Raw genomic sequence first — 24,852 nt, forward strand, 5'->3', positions numbered from 1 at the left:
CTACTGATGAAAAAGATAAAGAAGCAAAAGAGAAGAAAAATAACCAAAATTGATCTCTATTCTGGTACTATACAAAACTTATTACATTCTTAATAACAGAAAAAAATTAACAATCACAGAAAGAATATCAAAAGGCATTCAATCAAATTAGCTTTAAAGTATAATAAAGGGCTTCGCTGGTGGCGCAGTGGTTGAGAGTCCGCCTGCCGATACAGGGGACACGGGTTCATGCCCCAGTCCGGGAAGATCCCACATGCCACGGAGCAGCTGGGCCCGTGAGCCATGGCCACTGAGCCTGTGCGTCCGGAGCCTGTGCTCTGCAACGGGAGAGGCCACAACAGTGAGAGGACCGCGTACCACAAAAAAATAAAAAAATAAAAAAATAAACTATAATAAAAAGCAAGAAAAGAATTTGGAAGATATCACGAATGATCCTAAATCAAAAATTCAACATAAAAAGAAGATCTATTTAAAAGTACTTAATATTTGAACATACAGATTCTACTGGGAAACAAATTATAGTTTCCTTTTCTCATCTATAATAAAAGTTCTCAGTACAGAAAACTGTGTAACACAGTTTGCCATTCAAGAAAACACATCAACAGACAGAACTGTGCATGCATTTATATCAAGTTGATCTATTTCCATTAAAGTAAATAACATTAAGGCCACTTTCCAAGAAACTACCTAAAAATTAAAACTCCATTCTTAATAGACTGTAAAGTTAATGGAATTATATATCATAAACAGGTAGTTTTTGTTGCCTTATAATAGTGTTTTTTATATATATGTATATGTGCCACGGTGTATGTATATTCATACGCATATACACACACGTAAACACACATATTGTTAAGAATAAATAAATGGAAAGGGGAAACAAATTTTAAGCTTTACATACTTTTTGTTAATAATGGAGACTTGGAATATTCTTTTCAGGAGGTTGAATTTTTATTGCATTTAAAACATTCCTTTTAAGGAATTCCCTGGCAGTTCAGCAGTTTAGGACTCTACGCTCTCACTGCCAAAGGCCCAGGTTCAATCCCTGGTCAGGGAACTAAGATCTCACAAGCCGTGCGGCACAGCCTAAATAAATAAAATATTCCTTTAAAAAGTCAACTCTATAAAGTAATGAGATTTAAAAAATAAAAAAGTATAAAAATGAGAACAGTAAAAAGTTTTCCAAATTATGAAAATCACAAGTTAGTTTGTGTCTCAATTTTTCTTTTTAAGTATTGCATTAAGGGATCCTTTCTATATTTCCCTGTTTAAAGAAAATTTGATAACTAAGATTTCAACTGCCATATTTACTTATGGAAATAAAATATGGTCATTAGGAAACATTTATTCTCTTTAGAAAAATATTCATCATAACATTATAGTGAAGAAAGTATTTGCATAAGCTCTTTGGTTAATTAAGGACTACAGGCTTTAAATTCAGTTACACTTAAAATTTTTATTTAGTGATATTATAAAAGGTAAGATAATGCAGGCTTTAAACTCAGTTACATTTGAAATTTTTATTTAGTGATATTATAAAAGATGGGATAATGCTAGCCAGATATTATAAAAGGTAAGATAATGCTAACCAGGATCTCTTCAAAATGAGATCTTTTTTTCCTATAATCAATACCTCGAATGAATAAAATGGGTAAAATGCAGGAAATGGGTTTAAAGTTAGGTATTTTCACAGTCTTCCCAAATTACAAAGTTGCTGGGGAAGGTGCATAAAAACATTGCTATACGATAAGAGTTGACAGCCATGATTGCCAGTAAGTGGTAAAAATCAAAAATGAAATAATTTTTTAAATACACTTGATGTTTATAGCAGCTTTATCATAATAGCTAAAATTGTAGCTTTATCTGTAACAGCCAAAAACTAGAAGTAATCCAAATGTCCATCGTTAGATGAATGGATAAACTGTGGCATATCTGTATAATGAAATACTACTCAGCAATAAAAAAGGTAAACTATTCATACACACAAAAAAATAGATGAATCCCAAAATAATTATATGGGGTAAAAGAGGCAAAACCCTCCTACCCCTCAAAAAAAAAGAGTACCATACTGTGTGATTCCATATATATAAAACTGTAGGAAAAGCCAACTAATCTATAATAATCTGAAGAAATCAGTTGCCTGGGAAAGGGAGGGATTGGGACAGGGATGGCAGGGAGAGATGAAAAAGGGGAGGGGGAAATTTGGGGTGTGATGGAAATGTTAATTATATTGTCGGGGTGGAGATTTCACAGATGTATACGTATGTCAGTATTTTAAAAATTGTATCCTTTAAATATGTGCTATTTATTATATGTCAATTATGCCTCAATAAGCTCTTTGAAAATTTATTAGAGAAACATACACAACACTAGTGAATGTCAAAAAACGAAATGTTACAGAATTAAAACTAAAATATTACAGTAATGAAAGTTTATGTTAAGGTAACATTTTGGTCTTACTCGCGGAATATCTTTTTTTATGGACATATAAGGCAGGCCCTGACATGTAGTTTAACAGGCATGAACCGTTCAGTAGGTTAATGACAATGAGAAATGTAAAGGCCCACTTGTAATATTCTTGATTAAAAGATTTCCACTCAGCAAAATTAAAGTAGAATAACAATGCCTTTAAGTCTTTGAGATTTAATTTTTAAAGGGTTAACTTTAAAAAAAAATCAGCCTTTACAAGGATATATAATTCAAACTTTATGCTCTGGGAAGTATTTTCTGAACAAAATTCTAAACAGAATTCATTTGGTTGGAAAACTTTTAGGTTTTTACAGGACACTTAAGTGAAAAAGGACTGTACTCATTAAATTGAAGAGTTTTTTGCAATTCAAATATTATGCAAATTGTCAATACAATAGATCCATCTCCTGAAACGTTATTTAGCTACCCAAATTTTTAATATTAGTTGTTTAATATTATTTTTCTTAGACATGAAGATTTTATACTACATTAATATCAACATCTGTCATTATTTACTAAATATTATTTTATAATTCAACAGAAGTTCTTGCCTATTATTTTTTAATGATCTCTAAACAGAGCTAAAAGAGCACTTGGCCATATAAGACAGAGTACTGGAATTATGGGACATTCTTTTTTTTATAAATTTATTTTATATTTTATTCATTTATTTTTGGCTGTGTTGGGTCTTCGTTGCCGTGGTGGGCTTTCTCTAGTTGCGGCGAGCGGGGGCTACTCTTTGTTGCAGTGCACAGGCTTCTCATTGCAGTGGCTTCTCTTGTTGCGTGCAGAGCACAGGCTCTAGGCGCGCAGGCTTCAGTAGTTGTGGAGCGCGGGCTTCAGCAGTTGTGGCTCGCAGGCTCTAGAGCGCAGGCTCAGTAGTTGTGGTGCACGGGCTTAGTTGCTCCGTGGCATGTGGAATCTTCCCGGACCAGGGATCGGACCCATGTCCCCTGCATTGGCAGGCAGATTCTTAACCACTGCGCCACCAGGGAAGTCCCAGGACGTTCATTTTTTGAGAATGGTATAAGGACCTCTACATTCTCCACAATGAATAACTGTAATAAGACTTACAGATGAAGTGCATGCAAAGAGGATTTATAAAGTAATTACAAGGATCTACATAAATACTTTGGAGATGCACATGGATATGCAGATCTTTTCCTTAAAAACCCAGTGTCAAAATGACCAGGATGTCCACTTAGTTATGTAAGTACATATGGATTCAGAGTAAGAAACTTTTAAGATAGGTAATTAAAAGGAGTTTTCCTATAAATTAACACAAAATAATTATATGGCTCTATGGAACCAATCTGATTTACCTTTCCAGGAGATTCTTATTTTAGTACAGATTAAAAGAAAATGGTGCCTTTAGGCCACGTAAGCAGGAAGAGCTACTTAGCTTCTTTTTAAAAATCTAACTGGAGTTCAAACAGTATTTTACTAGATGTATAGATAATACAGCTAATTAAATGTTCCCATTTGATGGTATATTACAATTTTATATTCAATTCAACATACATTCATGAATTCCTATTATTTGTCTGCACTGAAATGAGTGCTGAAGACAAAAGATAAATAAAAGGAGGAACTAGCATTTAGAGAACACCTACTAGGAGCCAGGCAATTTGCTAGACACTGTACACAAATTACAATAACGCTGCATAGTAAATATTTCTACCTCTATTTTACAGATAAAGAAACTGATACTCAAAGTTTTAAAAATAATTTGCTGAATTCCCAGCCAGTAATTGGTATATCTAGAATTTTTGAGGAAGGTCTTTTTTTTTTTTTTTTTTTTTTGCGGTACGCGGGCCTCTCACTGTTGTGGTCTCTCCCGTTGCGGAGCACAGGCTCTGGACGCACAGGCTCAGCGGCCATGGCTCACGCGCCTAGCCGCTCCGCGGCATGTGGGATATTCCCGGACCGGGGCATGAACCCGTGTCCCCTGCATCGGCAGGCGAACTCTCAACCACTGCGCCACCAGGGAAGCCCGAGGAAGGTCTTTAATGAAGCTAAAACTCATAGGCTTTTTCAGAACCATGTTGTGACCAGCTAGACTTGTCACAGCTGACAGACACAACCAGATCATAACCATGATACAAGGTAAAAAAGGATACAAGGTATAAACATAATATACAGAACATGAACTACTCATTTTACCTGGGTTCAAAGGCAGCTTTGCAGGTAACAATGGGACTAGAGCACCTTGGAAAAGTAAGTGGGGTGCCACCAAGCAGAGAAGAAGAGTCAGCACAAGCTCATGACTTTACCTCTACCTTCTTTTCTAATACTATACAAACTATTGCTCAAATCCCACATTTTCTAACAAGCCTTCCTTGACTCCACTATCGTGGACAGACTTTTAGAGTGGCCTTCCATAATCCCAGACCTGGTCATCATAGCTTTATATGAACACTGGACGCCAGAAAAAAGGGACAGTTATCCCTAAGAATAGAAAACAAATGCACTTAGTGTCTGGGGAAGTTTATAGCACTCTGCACAAGGAGGGGGAACCCAAACAGAGCCTGGAAGTCTCCCCAGCTGAGGAGATAGGTGAGAGTCCAGGGAGGAGAAAGCAGCTAGAGTTCACAGAGCAGCGTACCACAGAAAAGACAGCTGCCCAGTGAAAAAGCTCTAAAGATCTGCTGAGGGTCCCAGTTAAATCCCCAGCTGAGTACTGATCAGCATATGTGTGTGAGGAAATGACCTGAAGCCAGGAGAAGAATCATCTGAAAGTACTCAAGGAAAGCATCACTGGGGCTCACACATGGCTGGGAAGAGTGCCTATCTCCACCAGACAGACTGGAAAACCTCTAAATTTATAGGGTATTGAGCAGAATACTGAAAAGGGATTTATCTCAGTAGTGAGAAAAATTAGTCCTAGACTAAATGTGCTCTAGTCCTGCCATACAAAACTTAAAAGCAATACCCAAAAGAATCAAACTGTTTGTAAGAAAGAAAATAAAGCTCAAGAATATTCATAGGGATATAAAAATATCCAATACCCAACACAGTAAAATTCATATTGCCTAACATCTAATAAAAAATTACCAAGCATGCAGCGAAACAGGAAAATATGACCCAGAACAAGGAGAAAAATCCATCGACAGAAACAGACCTAGGAATGACATAGGTGATAAATTTAGAAGACAAGAACATTAAAACAGTTATTGCTGTATTCCATGTGTTCAAGCAGCTGGAAGAGCAAGCATATCAAATAAAGACATGGGAAATATAAAAAGACCCAAGAAGAACTTTTTGAGATGCAAACTTACAATATGTGAGACAAAAAAAATATGCTGGATGGGAATGATAGCAGATTAGACACTGCAGAAGAAAATATTAGTGAACTTTAAATCATAGCAATAGAAACTAGCCAAAATGAAGCACAGAGAGAAAAAAAACTAAGAAAAAATGCACAGAGAACAACTCTGGAGCTCTGGAACAACTTTATGCAACCCAATATATGTGGAATTGCAGTACCCAAAGGGGAGAAGAGGAGGGGATAGAAAAAATATTTGAAGAAATAATGGCCAAATTATTTCCAAACTTGATGAAAACTATAAACCCATAGATCTAAGTTGCTCATTAAAGCCCAAGCACAAGAAACATGAATAAAATTACATCAAGGCATATTATAATCAAACTGCTTATAACTGGTGATCAAAGGAGGAAAAAAAAAAAAAACTCTTAAAAGCAGCCAGAGGCAAAAATATATATTACATACAGGGGAATAAGGATAAGAACGATAGCAACTTCTCATTGGAAACAACGCAAGCCAGAACATGGTAGAGCAACATCTTTAAAGGTCAAAAACAGAAAAAACAAAACTGTCCACATAGAATTCTATCCTGAGCAAAAATATCCTTTCAAGTACAGACTTTTTGTGACATACAAAAGCTGAAAGAATTCATCACCAGAACACCAGAACTATAAGAAATCTTTAAAGGAAGTCCTTAGGCAGAAAAATAATATTGGATGGAACCCTGGAATATATAAATGAGTAAAGAGCACCAGAAATGGTAACTGTGGGTTAATATGAGCCTTTTTTATTATTATTATTATCTAAATTCTTTTAAAAGATAATTATTTAAAGGAAAAATAATAATATATTGTGGGATTTATAACATACGTGGAAATAAAATGTATGAAAACAACAGCATAAAGACTAGGAGGAGTGAAATGGGTGTATACTGTGGAAAGTTCTTAGACTATACCTGAAGCAGTCTAGTATCACTTGAAGTAGACTGTGATAAGTTAAAGATATATACTAAAATCTCCAAAGCAAACCATAAAACCTTAGATAAAACTTCATAAAAATGAAACTATAGAGTATATATTCTTTTGTATAAGTCTTCTTTAACTCAGCCTAATGTTTCTGAAATTCACCCATGTTATTATGTGCTCATTCCTATTCATTGCCAAGTACCAATACTGTGTTTAGTGACACACAAATTTAAAAATCTGAAGGAAAAATTAGGGTGATCTACACATTTATTGTTGTTGATGTTAATTTTCCACGTGTATCCTTGGCTAATGTTTTCAAAGAAAACTGCTTTAGAGGTAGCAGGAAGATGAAATCCTCTCCATCAATCCCATGAATAGTCCTATAAATTGAATCCATTTTTGACTCAAATAATAATTGTCAGCCTCCATTTTAGATATCCTATGCCATTTTAAATGGTACAATCCTTTATAGCAGTGATAATGGGGATCCAGGGAAATTACAGGCTCCACAGACTCTTTTTTTTTTAAGAACCATGAAAGGGAAACTTAATAAAATGTTACATAAAACCTTCACTGCAAAAATACTACCTTATGTATTTATTTTCAGTAAAGTCAAACAGCAGTGAAGTAGTTTTTCACACCAGAGTTTCTTTTTGTAACAGAATTCAATGAACAGAAATATCATGACTGGAGTCTTCAATGAGAAAACAGACCTTGGATATTTTGGGGAATCCCCTGTGCACAAAGAAGACTCAAAACCAGCCAGGCAGAGTGGCAGAGATTCGAAGTCCCCTGTTAACTTTTAGAACCAACTATTTCATTATCAAGTGTGAGAGGCTGAGGTTCAGCCAACAACAGCTTTTTTTCACTTTGACTCAAAAGGTTGTCTTTGGAGTCAGAAGCCCTTACTACCAAATGGGGGGTGGGGGGGGCGGTGGGTTGGTGTGAGTGAATGGAATTCTTTGAGAAACTTCTTTAGAGTCCTTTAAGTTCACTGTGGTTTTTGCACTGATCTCTACAAAAATTGTATGGCTGAGTCAGTGCAATCCTTAGCATCTCTCTCCATGACTCACCTTTTGCAATAATACCGCACTTATTTCCTGCCACATCAACTACAAAATTAGATGGGACTTGCTGTCAAAGATCTTTTAATTCATTCCTTAATGTTGAAAATACCTCTCCTTTTTGGCATCATAAATCATTATAAATGAACATCGGTGGTAAAGCAGAAAATCATTCTTGTGTAGCTGTATCCCAGGTTAGGAATTTATGCCACTCGTTTTGGTGCTAGACAAAAGATGCCCTGTTGTTGAACTGATCTTAGGCTCAAAACTGTTTTCCACAAACCACCACACAATACTTGATTTACCCACAACTGTAATCCCTAGTGGACAAACTCCAGCACCAAGGCCCGGGAGTCAGGGGCGCAGGACCCCTGCTGCCATGAACTGAGGACAGAGAGGCAGAGCCCAGCACAAGCATCCTCTGGTGGGGCCAAAGGTACTGGCAGGGCCTGCCTCAGTCAATTTAATCTGACGTTAATAAGCCCACACACATCAGGCTTCGTATTATTACTGTTTGTAGAATATACTTCTTTGCATCCATTTACTTTCAATCTGTATTTATATTTAAAGTATATCTCTTGATATTTTTTAATCCATCCTGATAACCTCTACCTTTTACTGGAATGTTTAGTTCATTTAACATTTAGGTCTATGATTTTTTAAAAATATTTATTTATTTATTTATTTAGGCTGCACCAGGACTTACTTAGCTGTGGCATGCAGGATCTTCGTTGCCGCATGCGGGATCTTTAGTTGCAGCATGCAGACTCTTAGTTGTGGCATGCATGCAGGATCTAGTTCCCCGACCAGGGGATTGAACCCAGGCCCCCTGCACTGGGAGCATGGAGCCTTACCCACGGGACCACCAGGGAAGTCCCTAGGTCTATGATTTTATTATTTGTTTTCTTTTTGTTTCCTCTACATTTTCTTCCTCTGTTCACCTTTTCTTGCCTTTTTTCAATTATTTGAATATATTTTAAAATTCCTTTTTGTCAACTGGTTTTTATTTTATTTCTGTTGTTCTAGGGGTTACAATATATACAGGCATACCTCATTTTACTGTGCTTTACTTTATTGATCTTTGCTGATACTGCATTTTTCCAAATTGAAGGTTTGTGGTAACCATGTGTCATGCAAGTCTATCAGCATCATTTTTTCAACATAATTTGCTCACTTCATGTCTCTGTGTCATATTTTGGTAATTCTCGCAATATTTCAAACTTTTCCATTATTATTATATTTATTTTGGTGATCTACAACCAGTGATCTCTGATGTTATTGAAAGCAGCTCTTTTGCCCCTTTCCTCTTTGTCCACTTCTGTTCCCCTCTAACCTTAAAAGAACCTAATTATAGGAATGAGATCATTAAGCAATTGAAACTAACTCCTGACTTATGCTCTCTTGAATATACACCGTACCTTGTCTAACCTGATTATTTTCCTAGATAGAAAGTAAGAATGAAGAATTAAGCAATTAAAAAATTACTAGCTCTCTACACCCAACAGCCTCCTTAGCAATCCTGCAGGCAGATCACACAGGCAAAATAACATCTGAAGAGTCAGCCAGTCTGCACTCAACGGAGAATGATGCAGAACCAAACCTCCTGCCTTGATGATTCACTGAGATTCTTCGCCTCCATTTTTCCCTTTGAAAACTGTCATGGTTGAGGAGAATCTTTGGAGTTGGTCTCTGGACACAAGACCACCTTCTTCGCAGATTGCCAGCTTTTCTGATTAAAGCACCTTTCTTTTCTACTGACGCTTGCCTCTCAAATTAGTGGCTTATGAATGGCAAGCAGCCAAACCTGGGTTCGGTTACATTACTATTGCAAAAAGATTACAACTCATTGAAGACTCAGATGATGGTTTGCATTTTTAGCAATAAAGTATTTTTTACTTAAGGTGTGTAAGTTGATTTTTTAGACATGAATGCTATTGCACACTTTATAGACTACAGTATAGTGTAAACATAATGTTTAAATGCACTAGGAAACCAAAAAATTTGTGTCACTCACTTTATTGCAATATTCACTGTATTGCAGTGGTCTGGATGTCTCCACAGTATCTTAAAGGTATGCCTGTACCCTTAACTTTTCACACTCTACTTAGAATTAATATCATACCATTTCACACAAAAAAATGTAGAAATCTTCCATCCATATAAGTCCATCTAAACACCTCCCTTTATGCTATAGGTGTCATATGGATCACATCTACGTACATTATGAACCCCACAAGACAATGTTATAATTTCTCATAAAATGATCATTTCTATTTTTAAGAAATTAAGAAGAAAAACTAGTTACTGATATTTACTCTAATATTTACCATTTCTGATGTTCTTCATTTCTTCTTGAGGATCCAAGTGTCTTAATATTTCCTTTCTACCTGGAGAACTTCTTTTAGAATATCTTGTAGTGCATATCTTATGCTGATGAATTTGTTTAGTTTTCTTTCATATCAGAATGTCTTTATTTTGTCTTTATTCTTGAAGGAAATTTCTATTTGATATAAAATTCTAGGTTGACAATTTCTTCCCCAGCATTTTAAAGATGTTGTTCCACTGTCTCTGACCTCCATAGGTTCTAATGGAAGTCATCAAAAGCTAATCATTGTTCCCTTGTATTTAATGTCATTTTTCTCTGGCTGCCTTCTAGATTTCTTCTTTATCTTAGGTTTTTAGCAGTTTGACTACAATGTGCCTAAGCAGTGTTTTCTTGTATTTATTCTGCTTGCATTTAACTGAGCTTCTTGAATCTGTAAATTTATATCTTCACCCCAGATTGGGAAATTTTCAGTCATTATTTCTTCAGAAGATTTTCTGCCCATTATCTCTCCTTGCCTTCTGGGATTCCAATTAGAAATATGTTAGAAAGCTTGTTATAGCTCTACAAATTCTGAAGTCTCTGTTTCTTTACTTCTATCATTTTCTATTCTTCACCTTGGATAATTTCAAGTTCTCTGGCTCTTTGCTCTGTTATCTCCATTCTGCTATTAAGTTCTTTAGGTTAATTATTTTATTTAAGATACTGTCTTTTTTAGTTCTAGAATTTAAATTTGGTACATTTTTTATGGTTTCTGTTTCTCTGCTGATATTCCTTATCCTTTCATTCATTATGAACATATTTTCTTTACCTCATTTCCCCCAAAGTTATAGTTATAGTTCTTGTTTTAAAGCCCTTGTCTGCTAATTCCAACAGCTGGGTCATATTGGGGTTGCTATCTGTTGATGGTTTTTTTCTCTTGAGAATAGGTCAATATTTCCTCATTCATCACTTTGAGATGGTATCCTGGACCTTATGGATTTTGTTTCTGAAGAGTGTTGATATTTTTGTTTTAGCAGGAAATTACCTTGGTTGGACTCAAACTATAAACTTGAATCTCAGTTCAGTACCCTATCATTAGGAAGCTTGTGGTTTGCTCTGCAAATGTATGGTTCAGAGGCCAGTCAGAGATTTGGGCAGAATTTATACACAGAACTTGAGAACTTGGGGCTATACCAATCTAGTTCTCAGTGGGATTCGTTTTTCATTTTCGAGCAGTAATGCTTGCCCTAAACTCTGCCATCTGATTCTTCTGGCCAGAAAGACTGTGGGTTTTCTATCAGAATTTTAGTCATCCAATGCAGCAATAACTTTACCTGTCCTAAAGCTGATAGCTATTTTTTAAAAAGAAAAAAAAATTAAGAAAACAGGAAATTCTCTCCATTTTGGACCCTCTTCCAAGTTTTGTCTCCCCTCTATAATCTTAGTGACTTTTTTTCACTCTCTAGGACCTTCAGATAGTTGTGCTACATATTTTGTTCAGAATGTATTATTGTTGTCTGCAAGAAGGTCAACTGACTAGGAGCCTACTCAGCCACATCAGAAGAAGTTTTAGTTTTTAATAGAGGAATGTAACCCGTTTATATTTCCTGTCATTGACAAGGAATGCCTGATTTTGTTTCATGTTATTTATTTATTTATTCATTTTTTGCTGTTTCTTCTGCTTTCTAGCTTTTGCTCTAAGAAATATTTTTACTTTGATCCCTCGTCTTTTCTAGTAATTTGAAAAGTAGAAGGTGTATCTTAAATTCTAAAATACTTGACTGTATATTACCCTAGTTATCAGTGTCACAAATAATGACACTGTCACTCAGGATCTGTAAACCCTCTCTCCAAGGGGAACAAAATTTACAAATATATAAGCAAGCAGTAACTACAAATATTCACTTATACTCAATTCATTGTTATGATCAATTTTCTTATTTCAACCACTTCTTTTTTAATAAGTTCACATTTTAAGACCTCTTTCCTCCAGAGGACTTATTTAATTTTTTAAAAATCATTTCATTCTTGGGCTTCCCTGATGGTGCAGTGGCTAAGAATCCACCTGACAATGCAGGGTACACGGGTTTGAGCCCTGGTCCGGAAAGATCCCACATGGTATGGAGCAACTAAGCCCATGTGCCACAACTACTGAGCCTGAACTTTAGAGTTCAGGCTCTAAACCAAACCGCAAGCCACAACTACTGAGCCCACGTGCCACAACTACTGAAGCCCGCGCGCCTAGAGCCCGTGCTCCACAACAAGAGAAGCCACACAATGAGAAGCCTGTGCACCGCAACGAAGAGTAGCCCCTGCTCATCACAACTAGAGAAATCCCGCAAGGAGCAACGAATACCCAATGCAGCCAAAAATAAAATAACTTTTTAAAAAAATCATTTCATTCTTTATTCTCTTTCTACACATTGGCAGAGCTTCTTAAGTTGCTTCCCTTATCACTGATTTCATTTTCTATAGTTTTAATTCTACACTTCAGTGCTTCAAATGCTGATTTTAACTGATTTAATTAATTTAAACCCCTTTATTTCATGTAGCTTTTTTTAATTACATCTGATTTCTCTGTAAAAAGGTTTTCAACTAATTTGTTTGTCTTCTCTCAGCTTAGATCTTCTATATCACAGAGTCTATGTTTTCCTGATTTTTAAAGAACACAAAACAGAAATCTTCTAATGCTTACTTACTTCTCTTTCCTACTTATCGTTCCCATATTAGGGTATTTTCTATTCACATAACCTTGAAAAAGGAGTGGTATGACTAATCTTGGAGAACCCCTCTAATCAAGATATGTGGTGATTCCCTTCCCTATCCACCTAGTTCTTATACTGTCTGTAATGTAGTTCAATGTTAAAAAGTGATAATTGACATCCTTGCCTTGTTCATTCTTGCAGTAGATATACCACAGTGTCCCCAATAAGCATACTTCTGACTTCTGAACTGATATACATATATTTGGTTTCATATTAAGAAACTTTCCACCTATTTACATGTTATGGAGTGATTCTATCAAGATGTTGGATTTTGCCAAATGCTCTTTCAAGCTTTTATGGCGAACATCAATAGATTTTTTTTCTTCCTAAAAATATTAATATGATAAATTACATTAGTGTGTGTGTGTGTGTGTGTGTGTGCATGCACCAATTTTCTAGTGATATCCAGTCTTTTATTTACTATAGATACATTGGCTTGAGTTAGAATCACACAGTGTCGTTGCCTAATAATCTAAGGCAGACTTATTCTTGGACATTCTAATGCTATCTATAGCATTTTCATTATAATAAATAGCGAATTAAAAACTAGAAAGTCCACAATGCACTCTTCAGTCAATAGGGGACTTTTTTCCCTTAGCACTTTGTGTTTTACTGTCAAAGAAGCATAGTCATTTCAAGTTACATATTCTTTTTCCCCATAAAAATATATTCTTATTTTTGATTAAGTCCTTAAGTTTAATTATTAATTTCAATTTAATTAACTTAATCTACCAGTCTATTATTAATCTGTTCTTAGGGTCTCCATGCACTTAAATCGATAATATTGCTTTTCCCTACTAGAATATCATGAAATTAACAATTTTTTTCAGAACCTAAAAAGTGAGTGGCATATATATGATATTTTAATTGTGGATTTTTGCTTCTGGCTCTTCTAATGACCTGACAATATAATCTTTGAAAAGTAAAAATATGTCTATTTGTACATGAGCCATATAAAAGTATTTACCTAAATGACAAAAATGCTAAATAAATCATTTACTTGAGATTTTATAAAAATACAAAATTGAATATAAACTATCTCTAGATATAGTTTATCTAAAAATTTCCCAGCAATTTCCTACTCCTCTTTGCTTCAAGTTTAAGAACCTTAAGCAGATTACCCTAGAAAATATAAAATAGCACTACAAGTGTTGTGTTACAAATGTTTAAAATATACTAAACATATTTTGAGCTTGCCAGAAAGTAGGAAAGTCCCTGCAGATCAGTAAACAAACAGGAAGCTAAAAGCTAAAGTTGTCATCATGAACTGACACTGGTTTGAGATTTTAACAACTACATGGTGTACAGGATGAGGCCTTGGACCCAAGGAAGGACTAGAAAAAAACAGTGACATAAAGGCAGTCACTGGTACCTTATTCCCTTCACCCCCTCAAGTATTGCTTCCCTTTCTTTTCTTCTACCGGACTTTCCCAGACCACTTTCCTCCATAGCTATTTTCTCTGCTAAGTTCCTAAATTCTGGTGTTGCTTTTACTTCGTTATCAATTGTTTTCTATTAAAATTATTAATTATTTGTTAAATGTTTCTGATCATTTTCTATTAAAATTAATAACTTATTTGTCTATAAATTGACAATTAAGTTATTAACTGAGAAAAGATGAGTGTTTGATTGTAATCTCCACCAACAATAACCCCTATTCTTGTCCAGGAAATTGATGCATTATAACTAGAAATGGAAGGAATGAGATGAATAATGTGGAAGAAAATTAAACACAGCAGCTAAAGAGTTAACAGAGGGGAAGAAAATACAGTGTTCTTGTCCACTGGGCAACATGATCTGGACTTCTAACCTCCAGATTATTCTGTCTTTATTGAATGAAGGCACCACTACCCACCCACTTGTACAGGCCAGAAATTTAGAAATTGTCCTTTCCCTTTTCCTCAGTATCCAACCTATAACAAGGTGCTATCCATTTTACTTCTTAACTATCTTTCAAATCTATCCTCTCTATATACTATATCAGGTTTTCTCAACCTCAGAACTATTAATATTTCAGGCTAGATAGTTCTTTGTTGTGAGAAGTATCCCTATACACTGTAGGATGTTTTGGCAGAATTCTTGGCTTCTACCTACTAGATGCCAGTAGCAGCACCAAACCCCCCATCCTGTCTAGTGACAACCAAAGATGTCTCGAACATTGCCAAATATCCTTGGTTTGCAAAACAGCCCCCCAGTTGAGAATCACTGCCTTATACCAAGTTATTATCATTTCTTGCCCAGTATACTGCAATAGCTTCCTAGTGTGTCTCCCTGAATCCACCATATCACTGCATCCCATCCTGTAACTCATTCTCCATATGATAACCAGAGCGATATTCCAAATCCAATCTTACCAGTCCCTCCTTAAAGCACTACAGTGGCTCCCCATTTCTCTTAGAATAAAATCCAAAATCCTTACTACTGCTTTATAAGGTCCTAGCTCTCACTTCTCCAGATTCATCTTGTACCTCACTGTATCCTACTTCCCCTACTTCACTGCACTCTAGCCACACTGGCTACCTTTCAGTTCCTCAAATGGGTCATTCTCTCTCCAACCATTGGGCTTTGCCTCAACCCTCTGCCAGGAAGGTTCTTCTCCCACCTCTCATAACACTCTTAGAATAAGTAGATGCTATTTTTAAAATAATAATAACTATCTGGGGGGCTGTGGATTAAAAGCTGTAACCTAAAGAAAAAGTTGAATGCATTTTGATGGCTGGAAAAGAGGACACACTGTATCTGGGACAGAGTAGACAAAGATTAGTGATGACCAACAAGGAGAAAAGATAGAGGACAATGTGTCAAAAGAGTCACAAAACCTACTTTCTAGACCCTGTTCTATAACTAACCATGTGATTTGTTTTTAATCTATATACAGGAAAATTAACTTTTTTGTTGTCCAGTTCTATGCGTTTAAACAAGTAACCAACAGTACAATCAGGACACAAAACAGTTCCAAAACCCCCAAAATTCTCTGGTGCTGGCCCTTCATAGTCAAACACCTCCCCACACCAGCCCTTGGCAACAACTGACCCATTCTTTGTCCTACACTTTTTCCTTTTCCTGAGATTCATACTTAATCTGAGTCTTGTTTCTTCAGTCATGAAATTATATACACACACATACACATACACACACACACACACACACACACACACACACACACACACACCATGAGGAGATGGTATATATACATACCATCTTCTTTATATTAAAATATTAAGCTACTTATGATGATTGTCTGCCATGGCTAAAAAACCTGGTGTATGTTAAGCATCCTGTCCAGGTTCATATTTAGAAAAGGCTTTCTTTGAATTTGTGGCTAATGCCCAAGTTTTGGAATTCTGCATCTTAGACTTTCAGTCTTCTCCAGAAGGATGGCTCCATCTCGGATTTCTCTGTGCTACCTTGGTGGGCCTGTAACTTTGCTTAGTCCTACAAAGCTATGAGCTCCAGAATGTTCCTAACCTCTCCTGTGGTTGTCCTTCCTCAGTGGACCACACTGCAGTAGCTTGAGCAGCTGACTGCAATTTTCTTTTCAGCAGTATTTGCTGGGGGGGGGGAGGGGCGTTCCAAGCTTGTTCTAGCACTTTGCTCTTTATGAACATAGCTTATCACTGAATGTCTAAAGGTAATACTGAAGATACTGTTAAGTCAACAGTCAACTGAAGGAGAGTCAAGCCTCACATCCCCATAGATGATCTAATATGAAAAACTCACTGCCTTGTCTCATAGAGTTGTTACACTAATAAATCACAAGAATGCTATATATAACATTATAAGGATTTTAATAAATGCATCTGACAAAATCATTCATAATTCTCTTAACAGTGTAACAGATTAGGTATAAGTGTAATTGTTTGAATAACTAGGTCTTAAGGTATTGATTAACTAATTAATGTCTCCCTAAAATAAGGCCTCTAATGGTATACTACAGGAGTCTAAACTTGGCCCTACCCTATTTACATATTTTAGTTAATGAATGGCTAAAGACACAGAAGCACGATTACTAAGTTTATAAATGTCATAGCTAGTAGGGGTAGTTAAAAAAAATTTATTAGAATCATACTTCAAAAAATATCAACATAAATCAATAATATGAAACAATGTAGACAAACTAATATGCTGAAATGTAATAGGAAGGAAAAAGAGATCAACTACAAAAATATAGAAAGAGAGAGACCTAGTTTGACAACAGCTCACATAGTAATATCTGGGCATATTAGTAGATTACAAATTCATTATAAGTCATTAATGTGACATGACTTAATTTAAAAAGTAAAAACACACTATTACATTGCTCTTTTCAGGTTCAGTTATAAACTCCATGTTACCAATTCCAGCAGTCAGTTCTCAACCTCATTTTTCACCTCCTAGCAGCATTTAACAAAGGTGATCATCCATCGTTTTTGTACCACTTTCCTTTTCCTTGCTTGACATTCTCTTGGCTCTCCTCCTACTCACTGGTTGCTCTTACCAGCTTCCTTTAGTACTGATGACTCCCAAATTTATATCTCCAGTCCAAACATTTCCATTGAAATCCAAACTCTTAAATGCATCATCAGCCTCATAATCGTAGAAACCCTACTTCCCTACCCAAATTAGCTTTTCCTATAGTCTTCCCCATCTCAGTAAACAGCAATTTTATCCTTCCAATTGCTCAGGCCAAAATCTTTGAGTCATTCTTGATCTTTTTTATTTCCATACCCTATATTCATTCCATCAGTAAATCCTTTTGACTCTGTCTACAAAATCTGACCACTCCTACCACCTGCACTGCTCCATCATGTCCCCTTGGGATTGTTACAGTCATCTCCTAAATGGTCTCCCTACTTCCAACCTTGAAACCTCATCCCCACAATCTATTCTCAGTACTGCAGCCAGAGAGATCCTTTAAAAACACACATTTATTCAACATTCATTCTAAGACTATTTACTGAGATCCATCCATGTGCAAGGCACTGTTTTAGGTACTTAAAATATGTATATCTGTGAACAGAAGAGATAAAAGTTGCTGCCCTCCTGAAGCTTTTGTATCTTGGCAGAGGATAGATAATAAACTATATATATAGTAAATAAGTAAACTACATGGTGGCTCCATAAGTGCTATGTGAAAAAAATAGAGCAGGTAAAAAGAAGTGGCGCCAGGAAAAAAGAGCAGGGGTTGTAGATTTAAATGGGAGATGAGTCTAGACTTCATTGGCAAAGTAACCTTTGAGCAAAGACCCGAAAGAGGTAAGAACTTAGCCATGCAGGCATCTGGCGGAATAGCATTCCAGTCAGATGTTAGTATTAAGAATGCATAAAATATTATTTTTGGTTCTTTCAACCTTCAACTGACCACATGATGGGCTGAAAGACACAAAATTTAAACTTGTTTTTATCTATATATTATTGTATTTTAATTTTTAATAATATCCTAATAAGCCAGAAGTGCTTTTTCAGAAATGATAAATGAAGTATCAGAAACCACTTATGCAGGAAAGATTTAAGTCTTTTTCCAAGATTCAATTAGGAACTTTTTCTTTCATTTCATGGAGTTTCTTTTATGGCCCATAAAATGCAGTTAGAGAGGCCTGTATTTTTTTGATATGCACACATGGCATATCTAACGCTCAGGAAAAAACTGCAAGTGCATCAAACACGGGAGATCACGTGGATTTAGGAAAGATTTTTCAAATATTATACAAATACTGACTGATTTTTCAGATTAAGTTAGTTATAAAACTTAGGATAAAGCAAAGTAATCAGATTTATTAACACAATAAAATGAGTCCAAAATTGTGAATTTTTAAAAGCTTGTTTGTTTCTACCTAATTGGATAAGACACTACAGCACAGTGTTTGTTTTTACCTTCCGGTGGCCTGTTGGATGTTGCCACAACGACGACCCCGTTTTTGAACAGATTTTCAAAAAGCTGTTTCAGAATCATGGCATCAGCAATGTCAGTGACCTATGGACAGCAATACATTTGTTTTATTTTAATTTCACTTCTGCTCTAACAAATTTGCTAATGGCTCATCCTTTTTTAAAAAAAAAAAAATAGAAGTGAATTCCAAGAGAAAAATTCTAATTATCATGAAGAAAAGAGTAGATAATTAAAAGCATGAAAGCCTGCAGTCTTTAAACTTGACTCTTCTTTTTTGCAAGCCTATCATTTCTATCCAAATTATCAACTGATTCTATGTTAACTTATTTTATAGAACTACAGGTGGAAAGCACAGATAATTGTCCTAAACATCTAGGAAGTCTAACTAATTAGAACTAACATGACCAACTCCCCCCTCCTACTCCCATCACAGCCTCCCTCCCCAAATAAAGAAGAGAGAGAAAAAAAGAAAAAAAAAAATACACAGGCTATTTTGAGATTTCTAATACCTTTCTGGCAAAGGTCCCTGAAAAGGTGACTTTAAATGGTCATGGGACTTTAGAAATAAGGACAAGTAGCCAGTGAGACATAATCAGCTGCTGTTGAAAATAGAATGATATGACATAGATACTATTGTGCAATTGTTGCACAAAACAATTCAACAGATGGCCCATCACAAAAATAAGCAATTTCATTGTTCTTTTTAAGTGCCTTCTATTACTGTCCATGAATAATCAAAAGGCACTGCAGTCACTTCCAGCACAGCCAGCCTCTGCTAACCTTCCCAAACACAAATATTCCTTCTACCAAAAAAAAAAACAAAACCTTACAAGAATGGTTAACACAGTGCTTTAAAAAAAAAAGCTTCTGACAAAACCAGAAATGCATAATGCAGATAACACTATTTCATCTAAGTTACAGACATACATATAACCACTGATCTTTTCTAAAATTATTTTTAAAAATCCACAATTAGCAAGTAAGCTTAATGGTAACTTTGTTGTTTTTTTTTTTAATCCCAAAAAATAGAGAGAGGCTCAAGAGGGAGGGGATATGGGGATATATGTATGCATATAGCTGATTCACTTTGTTGTACAGCAGAAACTAACACAACATTGTAAAGCATTTATACTCCAATACAGATGTGAAAAAAAATAATAATAAAAATTTAAAAAAGAGCTCCTGAAAAAAAAAATCCCCAAAAATACAGAAACTAGGGAGGGTAGGAAGTTGACTTCAAAAAATAAATATATAGTGAAGATTGATGTTAATCATTGCACCTTCCCCTAAGAATATAATAACATGGGTTTTATATTCTCCCAATGTAAAAATGCTTTGATCTTCCTTTGACAGCACATTTTAGATAATCTCAATAAAACTTATTTTATATTCACAAAATATATCACACAATATATATCACATTGTTTTTTTTGTTTGTTTGTTTTGTTTTTTTGCAGTACGTGGGTCTCTCACTGTTGTGGCCTCTCCCGTTGCGGAGCACAGGCTCCGGACGCGCAGGCTCAGCGGCCATGGCTCACGGGCCTAGCCACTCCGCAGCATGTGGGATCTTCCTGGACTGGGGCACGAACCCGTGTCCCCTGCATCGGCAGGCGGACTCTCAACCACTGCGCCACCAGGGAAGCCCCACATTGTTATTTTTAAACCATGTTAAAGTACATAGAAACTAGTGGAATTCTTTCAAATTAGATCATAATACTAAAAGTTACCAACTAAATGGTTATAACACTATGAACAATAACAACCTGGGTGACAGAGGTCTAAATCACTTTTCTCTTTCAGCTGGTATCTTACTCAAAAGTTCAATTATTTCCTTTCCACCTGAACAAAACCAAACCAAACCAGGATATGGGAATGTGCAGATCTTTTTTTTTTTTTTTTGCTGTTTCAGGCTATAACTTTAAAATATTAACTAAAAACCTACTGAAGATTCCTTAAATTAAAAAGACTTCAGGAACTTACAAAGTGGTGATTAAAATCAAAAGGAAAGTGGTACTGATATTATTTAATTTGGAGCTTAGGATCACTGTCAAATTTTGCTTCCGCCAAAACACTCACAGAGAAGGCCCTTTTCAAATGCTTAAACACCAGTGGCATTTCTGATGAGAGGACAGAACAAGCTTGCAAATTCTAGAAGCAACTGCACTTTTAAATTGGATTCCCAATGCACTGACTTTTAAAAAGAATGATATCAATTAAAATCACCCAATTTTAGAGAATAAAAATGATCATTTGACTATCTCGCTGAGGTTCTTGAAAAAAATAAAAATAGCTTTTGTGCCCTAAGGTTCAGAAAAGTGAAGGGATGTTTAGCTTATAACACTGTACAAAGGTTTAAACTGAAAGTTGAAGAAAGCAAACAATAAGGACTTGTGGGTGCATTATCATTTGTTGTTTTTGTATTACAGAATGTTTTTGCTCTAGCAGAGTAAATTAACTTGGAGAAGCTATGGCTAATTAATAAAGCAGGAGTCACTTGGTGTAGCCGGGTGCCAATGTATACTCTTTTGATCTTGTCCCTGCACTTGTTCAGCTTTGCTGGGGAACAGAAATTTTACAGTATAAGTGAACAGAAGACAATTGGCCACACATTCTTGAAGAGCGAGCTTTTTCAGCACCCAGCATTTCATTACCACCAGGAACAAAAGAGAAGCCTACAGATTACCACTAAGGGTAGTCTGCTAATACAGAGAGTGGAGACATTTCATTAGCATTAAAGAGAGAAGATTTTTTATGACCTAGAGTTGCTTTCCATTATGACTCACTTAAGTAAAAAAAGGGAAAAAAAAAATCTAACTGTTAATTTACATGTGTAAGTGCTTGAGTCTCAGTCATCCACTGATTGGTACAGTGCCATGTAATGAGTGACAAACATAAGCATGCATTATTAGTAATTAGTATTAGCACAGAAATAAGCATCTATTTTTATTAGCAGTTTTTAATAGCTTTCCTGTTTTATAAAAACGGTCAAAATTATTTTTTAAATGATATTGATAGCTTACAGAGGAGAATTTTGAATGATATTCTGCTCATCAGAATTCTTTTTTTTTGGGGGGGGGTGCATATTAGTAAAACATCTAACCAGTGTCCCTAAAAAGAGACATGAAAAAATAACATTTTTAAAAAATTTGTTCTCCTTCAGTATTCTGATATCTTCAGAATCACAAATGGTTTAATAAGAAATGTTAATATTCAAAGAGAATATAATGAAGACCCTAAAGAAAACTTTATTCTTTTATTTCAGTAATTAAAACACATAAAAACATCCTATCTACAAATTTCTCAAACAAGATAAGAATACTGCATCTATCACACGTAAAACTGAAATACTACACTTAGTAAAGATGACCAAGCTAATGAGGAATACCTTCTGCAAATGTAATCCGAATGCTACGAAAACATAATCTTAAAAATGCCCTAAATTCAAGAGAAAAGACTATATTCTTATTTTTAAGCAGCAACAATTCCTATTCATCCCCCTAGTAAAATAAATATTATACTAATTAACATCACCTAATGGCCAATAATAACTAGTTAAAAATCAAGACCACTAATAGGATTCAATTTGAAAAGTGAAGTGGTGATTGCAGACATACTGTTGTTAAGATTAAAGTGCCTAAAAAATTCTTTGCTAGTAAATCAGCAATGTATCGTACTAGGCTTAATAGGCTTAAGGATAATTTTTAAGTTCCATCATTAAAACATCTACTAAAAGCCCACCCAGTTCTAGGTCTGTATATTTAAACACATAATAGAAGACATATAGCAAAGAGAACACATAACATAGCTTTTACTACTAGTGAATAGGAGCACTGATGATGGATTCAAATGTAGTTACCAGCTGTATGATCTTGGAAAAGTCACTTAACCTCTCTGACCCTTAATTCCCTCATCAATCCAATAAAGGCAGTAATAACAACTACTCTGCAAAATCGTTACAATACATATGGTAAATCCTCAAGAGATGTTGATTATGACTGTTACCTATATATGTTACATATGCTAGGTTAAGTCCTTATTATTTACGTATAGCTATACAGAATTTTAGCTGTAGATGGAATGATACATAGCATAGTACAGTAGTTAGGAACACAGAAAGCACTCAGTAAAGAGTAGGTAATATTATTACAGAATATACTAATAGATAAAATAAAAGCTTTCTAATAAATAAATGGGCATTGAATCAAACAGTTCATAAAAGATGGATATTAACAGTAAGCAAATAGATATTAAAAAAATCAACCATAATATTACTTAAAGAAATATACATTAAAACAATGAGATCCCATTTTTCACCTATTAAATTAGACAAAAATGTGAAGATAATTTAGAATGTTGACAGGAAAAAATGCAGGTTGTTATATATAAGGGAAGTGGGACTTAGTTGGGGGACTACTTCAACAGTAGTTGAACTACTGTTGAACTAGTAGTTGAAACTACTTTTATTCATTCATCTGTTCACTCATTATTATTGTTCATTAATTCATTCTCAAGCACTGTTCTAGACATTTCAGATACGTCAATTAGCAAAACAAAGATTCCTGCCTTCAAGTTTACATTCCTGTAGAGAAATAATGATAATAAGCAATAAACACAATAAATAAGTAAATATATGTCAGAAGGCAATATATGTTATAAAAAAAGGAGGGTAAGGGGAATTAGAAGAGTGGGGGGTCAATGGCAAATTGCAATTTTAAACAGGGTTTAGGCCTTGTTAAGGAAGTAATTGAGCAAAGATCTGAAGAAGTAAGAGTTATCCTGATGGACGTATGGGGGAGGTTATTCCATGCAGAAACTGCAAAGGCTTGGCTTGTTTGTTCTAAATTGTACAGATGTTGGGGATCAGAGCGCTGGTACAGCAACATTCTGGGTTATCATTTTACCCTTTTGATTTTTAGAAAAGGGGGACAAGTAGAGATCTGGACTTGCAATTAATCCAGTTTTGATGTGCTAGAGGAGCTTCTCTAAGACCAGTGAAAGATAGTCCAGGATACTGAAACTAGGAAATCTAGGCTCTGCTCAGTGATCTCTCTGCCCTTAGGCGACACATTCTTGCCCTTAGATTCTCGCTTTCCCTGGCTCTTCTCCACAAGGGGTATATGCAAATATTGGTCTTTTCTTGCATGCAGTGGTAAGCTCCAAGGTTCAAGTTTCGTACTTCAGGGGAAACAAAACAGCAAGATTATTAACATTTTTCATTCTAGGACATTTAGGCCAACTTTGCTCAAGGGAAGAGGGTCAACACTAACATACTAGAACGCTACACTGAAATTTGCGAGCAAATAAAAGCAATCAATTTGTTTTTCGGTCTTGTTCTGTTGTCTCTGTGCATATTTTCTTCAGCACCCTGCTGAGAAAGAAGCATTTGGTATAACACCCACTATTAACTACAGTTCCCTAATCTATGAAGAAAATAGGATTGGAAAAAGTAGGGAGCATTGAGTGAATCTGAAAGTATAGGAGATAATGTTAGAGAGGAAGCAGCGGGGGGGGGGGGGGGGGGGGGGTTTGAGCAAGGGTAATGACACCATTTTATACAGCATAATATATCCCACCTTCAAGTTTAAGCCCTTTTAAGTTGGGTTTTCTGTTACCTGCAGGCAAAAGCATCCTAGTAGATACCTCATCTCTTTGCTTTTCTTGGGCTTTGGTTCATCAGGTAAACCTCCTTCCATTAGAGGTAACAGATTTTATATTAAGGAAGGTGAGATTTCCTCACAGTACTCCTATTTATTCTTTTCTAGACCATAGGGAAATCCTTCTTGACATAGAAGATAAGAGCAAAACATGAATTGAATAGTTCCTTTCTCATCAAGACTCTTTGCAAGAAACAGGCACAGGAGATTCAGCTAAACATAAGGGGTTTATACTTGAGACCTCAGGATGGAACAGCACTGAAAGCACCTCCTGGGAACAGGAACTGGAGATTGGCATGAAATTACAGGTAGCTCTGCAGCTGCCTAGGGAGCACCCTGGTATTCCTCCCCCTAATGTGATTCAGCTCCTTCCTATGTCTCTTTGTTCCTGTCTCATTACTAAGTGGGCACTTCCCTCTGCATCTTTTAGTTCAAATACATGAGAAAAAGTATATGATTGGCTCAACCCCCAGGCCACACCACACAAGTCCAAGGT

General features: G+C 35.7%; 1 protein-coding gene and 1 pseudogene across 3 annotated transcripts in view; both read right to left on the reverse strand.

Annotated features, from left to right (window-relative positions):
- The window catches only part of AFG1L (AFG1 like ATPase), a 195,362-nt gene that overhangs the window by 104,625 nt on the left and 65,885 nt on the right, over positions 1 to 24,852 (reverse strand). For all 3 annotated transcript variants that reach the window (XM_060167561.1, XM_060167563.1, XM_060167562.1), the window contains exon 6: positions 18,687 to 18,786. In XM_060167561.1, the coding sequence (XP_060023544.1) occupies positions 18,687 to 18,786 (100 nt within the window). The remainder of the gene's footprint in view (positions 1 to 18,686; positions 18,787 to 24,852) is intronic.
- On the reverse strand, positions 7,608 to 10,749 carry LOC132530890 (ras-related protein Rab-22A-like; annotated as a pseudogene).

The sequence above is a fragment of the Lagenorhynchus albirostris genome, chromosome 12 (genome assembly GCF_949774975.1).
Source record: "Lagenorhynchus albirostris chromosome 12, mLagAlb1.1, whole genome shotgun sequence".
NCBI lineage: Eukaryota > Metazoa > Chordata > Mammalia > Artiodactyla > Delphinidae > Lagenorhynchus > Lagenorhynchus albirostris.